Here is a 6,336-nt window from a genome sequence, read left to right on the forward strand (position 1 = left end):
AATGGGGCAATGGCAGACATGTTGAACAATTACTTTACCTCAAGGTTTACAGTAGAAAAGGAGGATAACTTGTCAGAAGTCCCAATAAAATTAATAGTCGATAGAGGACAGGGACTTAATACAATTAACATGAGTACAGCATCACCTAACTAAGAAATTAATGGAACTAAAGAGTAACAAATTCCCAGGACCCAACGGTTTCCATCTGAGGGCATTAAAGGAAGTAGGGGAGAGCATTGTAGATGCTCTAACTATAATCTTCCAGAGTTCCCTAGATTCAGGTGTAGTCCCTCTAGATTGAAAAATTACACATGTCACTCCACTTTTTAAGAAGGGTAAATTATAGCCCAGTTAGCCTAATGTCTGTGGTGGGAAAATTGCTCGAGTCTACAATCAGGGATGGGGTAACTGAACACTTTGAAAACTTTCGCTCAATCAGGGAGAACCAGCAGGGGATTTGAGGAAGTGATTGAGGTAGTGGACAGGAGAATGTCTGTGGATGTCATTAAAATGGACTTCCAGAAGGCATTTAATAAAGTCCCACACAAGAAACTATTAACTAAAATGGAAGCCCATGAAGTTGAGGGCAAATTATTGACATGGTTAGGAAACTGGTTAAGTGGCAGGCGACAGAGAGTGGGGGTAATGGGTAATTACTTAAATTGGCAGGGGGTGACTAATGGTGTACCACAGGGATCTGTGTTGTGGCCTCAATTAATGGCACTATTCATTAATGACTTGGATGATGGCATAGAAAGCCATATGGGGGTGGCACGGTGGCACAATGGTTAGCACTACTGCCTCACAGCTCCAGGGTTCCGGGTTCAATTCTGGCCTCGGGTGACTGTGTGGAGTTTGCACATTCGCCATGTCTGCGCGAGTTTTCTCTGGGTACTCCGGTTTCCTTCCACAGTCCAAAGATGTGTAGGTTAGGTGGATTAGCCATGCTAAATTGCCCCTTAGTGTCCAAAAGGTTAGGTTGGGTTACTGGGTTAGGGATAAATAGGGCGCTCTTTCCAAGAGCCGGTGTGGACTTGATGGGTCAAATGGCCTCCTTCTGCACTGTAAATTCTAAGATTCTATGATATATCCAAACTTGAGGATGATACAAAGTTAGGTGGCATTGTAAACAGCCGAAATGATAGCATACAATTGCAAGGAGATATTGACAGACTAAGCGAATGGAAAAATTGTGGCAGATAGAATTTAATGTAGGGAAGTGTGAGGTTATCCATTTTGGACCAGAAAAGAATAGAGCAGAGTACTTTCTAAATGGAAAGAGGTGAAGTGGATGTGTAAAGAGATTTGGGGGTTCAGGTGCATGGGTTTTTAGAGTGCCAGGAACAGGAGCAGAAAATAATGAAGAAGGCTAATGGAATGCTAGCCTTAATATCTAGAGGGTGGAATACAAAGACACAAGAGTTATGCTACAGCCATACAAAACCCTGGTTAGGCTTCACTTCAGAGCAGTTCTGGGCACCACACCTTAAGAAGAATATACTGGTCTTCGAGGGAGTGCAGCGTAGGTTTACAAAAATTATACTTGGATTACAAGGTTTGAGTTAAGAGGACAGATTGCTCAAATTAAAACTTGTTCTCGCTAGAATTTAGATGGTTAAAGGGGGACATAATCAAGGTATTCAAGATATTAACAGGGAAAGACAGGGTAGATAAAGATAAACTATTTTCGCTGATTGGACATTCTGAAAACTAGGGAGCATAGTCTAAATATTAGGACAAGACCATTCAGAAGAGATGTTAGGAAAGATTTCTTCACTCAAAGGCAAGTAGAGGTTTGGAACCTTCCCCAAAAACAGCAGTTGAAGCTAGATCAGTTGTTAATTTTAAATCTGTGATAGATTTTTGTTAAGCAAAAATATGAAGGGATATGGGCCAAAGGCAGGTATATGGAGTTAGGTCACAGATCAGCCATGATCTCATTGAATGACAGGACAGGCTGGAGGGCTGAATGGCCTACTCCTAAATACCTGATGATCCCGTCAATCTTAATATAATAATCTTTATTATCGTCACAAATAGGCTTACATTAACACAGCAATAAAGTTACTGTGAAAAGCCCCTAGTCGTGGGACTCCGGCGCCTGTTCGGGTACACAGAGGGAGAATTCAGAATTCACCTAACGGCATATCTTTCGGGACTTGAGGGAGGAAACCGGAGCACCAGGAGGAAAACCCGCACATGGTGAGAATGTGCAAACGCCACCCAGACAGTGACCCAAGGTAGGAATCGAACCCAAGACCCTAGCACTGTGAAGCAACAGTGCTAACCACTGTACTACTGTGCCACCCTTCCCTGCCTTTATCTCATGTAACTTGCCCTCAGCTAGCAAAAGAAAAATCTGCCAATCTCATATTTAAAATAATTCTTAAACATGGGAGCTTCATACTTAATCTAGAATCATTGGGAAACTAGGGGAGGGCTGTTCTGGCACCACCTGCCATCGGGAGTGACCAATCCTGCTGAAAGTCATTGGACGTGTCTGTGGAGCCGAATCACTCACCGCCGGCAGGTCCAACTGCAATGGGGCCGGAAAATCGTCGGCATAGGAAATCAAACAGAAAAAAGAGTGTTCTGATTATTTCGGGAGCAGTCTGATTTTGAGACTTTCCAACCGAGTTCCTTGATATCATTAATGCTCTAACATCAGAGACTATTGGCGGGATGGCCCGAAGACGGCTCCAAGAGCGGCGCGAACCACTCCGGCTTCGGGCTGCCCGGAAGTTGCGGAATCCTCCGCACTACTGGGGGCTAGGCCGGCACAGGCAGGGTTGGTGCCACGCCAACCGGCTAGGCCGTGGGCTGGCGCATGCACAGGACTGCCAGCATGTTCTGGCACATGCGCAGAACTGCCGGCGTGTTTCCTGCGCATGCGCAGGGGGTTTCTTCTCCGCGCCGGCCGTGGCGGAGCCTTCACGAGGCCGGCGCAGAGGGAAAGAGTGCCCCCATGGCACAGGCCTGCCTGCAGATCGGTGGGCCACGATCGCAGGCCAGGCCACCGTGGGGGGCCCCCCGGGGCTGGATATCCCCACGAGCCCCCCAAGCTGCCCTCCAAGCCAGGTCCCGCCAGGATGGGCCATGTCTATTTCACGCCGGCGGGACTGGCCAAAAACGGGTGGCCACTCGGCCCATCGGGGCCCAGAGGATTGCAGGGGGGCCGCAGCCAATGGCCCCCGACCGGTGGCGAAGAATTCGGCAGCCGGCATCGAAACAGCAGGGCCGCCCCCTGGTGATTCTCCGACCAGGCAGGGGGGGCAGAGAATCCCACCCGAAGCCTTTCTGTTGTAAATACTGTAACAGTCAATTGTAAATTTCACTGATTGGGTGGGAATCTGGTGGAGCCAATTGTCCATCAATTGCAGGTACCAAATGGAATGAAACAACAGTATTGATACTAAAGTAGGCAATTCACTCTACCACATTACAGATTAGATAGTGAAGACAAAAAAGGCTACATATGTTTCGACTATTTCTTTTAAAATTTGATTTATTTGAAAAATAGTGAAATCCTTTCTGAGACATAAGAAGAGTATACCTTTAATCAAGGTGTAGCTTATATTACTCAACTAGTGGCTCTACAATGGTATATACTGTACAGTGGTTCAACTTGTTGGAGTAACGTGGCATGTGACCTGATAACCTACTGCATGAGCGAGTTACCAATTGCAACCAAGCACTATTGATCACCAGAAAAGTAAACTCACAAAAGTTAATTTAGTTTTGTTCACTCCAAAACCTTAAAATGTTTCTAGAAATTATAGCACAGGAGACTATTTACCACATTGGATCAATAATAGTACTACATTTCTATCAGCTATCATCAGAATGAAAAACGTGGATTAAGCTCATGAATGATCTACACAGGGGTATGAATATACAATGTGACATAAAGCCCTTCAAGTGCTTTTCTGTTAACTCATTATGCCACTCATTATGTTGTCTGACTATACTTGAAACATGGGTTTCATTCCACTCTTGAACAAGAGTTCTATTTTTCTTCAAGAGAGCAATTAAATCCATATTTTAAAAAGACTAGTTAATTTTCAATTAACTGCAAATTTCATATCAGAATTTGTGAATGTATTTTCAGTCCAAATTACAGGATAATGTTCCAAAACAGTTAAATCCTCATACGTTGCTATCAAAATTTAAATTAGTTTGCAAGCCATTCATATTTATCATAGTTAAAAGTGTAACAGATAGTGACTTGTTGGTAAATAATACATTAATTGATGCAAAATTTTAAGGGGAAGTTCCAAAGAATTGACCATTTCTTTGCATAATACAAAAATAGAACAGAGTGTAGCAGAAGCTGCATTCAATTCCAATTTCTTTCTTTATGTCTGAATGCATGTTATACTAAATTCTGACCACCAAGCACAGCAATATTTACCAGTGGCTGAAGGGATTAATCTCCTGTTTATAAGTTATTATTATCTCACATACTGGCACCACTCACCACACGTCTCTCAAATACTACTTAAAGCCACGATGTTACTTAGAGAATGTTGTTTGGTACCCACCTATCCTCACTGAACCACAAAGAAATGGCCACTGGGCAGCATGGCTGCTAAAATATTCCTGCATTCAATTTGCAATATTCAAACTGCAAAGAGGTTTAGAGGATCATCATTTCTGTTCAGCCCTCCATGGCAGTACATAAAATAAATAATAACGAGGCTCAAATTGTACATGGCTGATTAAAGAATAATCTTTGATTACATAATTATCACTGCAGAATAACACAGTCCAGGTCAGATAGTTTACATTTTTGCAAAAAAAACATAATTTCAGCCATTTTGGATGACTGAATTATTGTTGGTGTTGAAGTTGATGCACCTCACCCAAATAAAAACCCACACATGCCTGACAGTCTCCATGTATGCCACAGAAACATACTGCACATCAATTAAGTAATCACCAAATTAACTGCTTATGCTGTTTCCCACTTACTGCAATGCATATTTGAATTTGGAAATACTTTATTTCAATCAGAATAGTTTGGAAAAAATGTTAACCCATCTGTTAGATGATTTTTCATTCAAAACTGTATTTGTTCACAAGAAACATTGCAACCTAAAATCTTTCACAAATTGCGATGCTAAAGCAGCCTCGATAAGCTCTTCTATCGGCAACAAATATTCCATTCAGGACCCGATACAATAAATCTGAGGAGGACACCGAGTCTTTCAAGGACCCACAAGGGTCATTTGCTTTTAGCTGCTACCTAAAGCACAATATAAATCTATGCACGACCACAAATAAATTAAAAATGTGAACACTTGAATAATTCCCGATTTGAGCAAAAACCCTAGACTTACTTCTAGCCAGGCAATTCAGGCTGAAAATATTCTAAGAGGTAAAGGCTTACCTTCCATCATGGTGGCAGAATTGCATTCCTCAATCTCCAAAGGTCCTGAAAGACACAGGAAAGCAGGGACCAGTTACCACATATGAATTCAGTAGGAACAAAGATCAGCATCAACTCCTGGCTATTGCAGATGCCTGCACAAGATTCAAATCCAGTGCGTATAGGCCATGGATGCTACCGTTGACACAGAATGATGCTGAAAAAGAGACAGGGAGAGAAAGCTTGCTGAGCTCAACACAACTGCTATGTTCAGCCAATCCTTTTTGCTCCGTACCTAATCACATGGTTACCATCTCCTGACACAATACCCCTTGGGAACACAGGAAAAAGCCACCTCCCCACCTTCTTCTAGTTCGAGTCCCCACACAACCCTCTTCATACCTTGTGACGCACTTCCCCGCCTTATAATCCTGCTCGGGTAGCCAGGCAGATAAGATTAATTAGCAGCACTGTCAGATTAATGCAGAAGCCTCTGCTGTCAGCCATCGACTACTGAGCGTCGAAAATAATGGGCAAAAAAAAACACCTCTGAAGGAAATGCGTTACTGCAGCTGAACAGCAATAATTAAAACCAAAGTATTGTTCTTGTGTAAATCAGCGCAGATAATGCATGTGTCCTTTTGTCAGAAGGCTGCTGCACATTTCTGCCAGCTCTCCCCTCTCTCTCTGTGCCATTGAAGAGAAATCAATCCCACTGACGTCACATCATAAACAATTATCCCCAGAAGGATGATAGAGAAAAAAATCCTCCCGGGCTGCTTCTCGAGAACCTTGGAAATAATGTGGCATGAAGGGAACCGGTGTCAAAGGGCAAAAGAATCAGCATAAACACAAGAAGCACTAGGAATGCGTGTGGGAAAATGAATTTCACTCAGACTGGCAGAGCACAGTGGGAAACTCTGAATTAATTAAAGAGCGTATGCATGAATGTACATGAAGGGAAGATA

At 43.0% G+C, this 6,336-nt stretch overlaps 1 protein-coding gene across 6 annotated transcripts in view; it reads right to left on the reverse strand.

Moving 5' to 3' along the window:
• The window catches only part of sgip1a (SH3GL interacting endocytic adaptor 1a), a 282,072-nt gene extending 275,962 nt beyond the window's left edge, over nucleotides 1-6,110 (reverse strand). For 4 of the 6 annotated variants that reach the window (XR_005460343.1, XM_038794457.1, XM_038794454.1 and 1 more), the window contains exons 1-2: nucleotides 5,732-5,768; nucleotides 5,390-5,434 (exon numbers count right to left, since the gene is read on the reverse strand). Coding sequence is in view for 5 of the 6 variants with exons in the window: in XM_038794457.1 (XP_038650385.1) it covers nucleotides 5,390-5,434; nucleotides 5,732-5,768 (82 nt within the window). In the remaining variant the exon portion in view is untranslated. Of the gene's footprint in view, nucleotides 1-5,389; nucleotides 5,435-5,663 lie in introns of all 6 variants that reach the window. The other 2 variants (XM_038794456.1, XM_038794455.1) reach the window with 2 other exon arrangements.
• Between the last annotated feature and the right edge of the window lie 226 nt (nucleotides 6,111-6,336).

This window comes from Scyliorhinus canicula, chromosome 4 (assembly GCF_902713615.1).
Source record: "Scyliorhinus canicula chromosome 4, sScyCan1.1, whole genome shotgun sequence".
In the NCBI taxonomy this organism is placed as follows: Eukaryota; Metazoa; Chordata; class Chondrichthyes; order Carcharhiniformes; family Scyliorhinidae; genus Scyliorhinus; species Scyliorhinus canicula.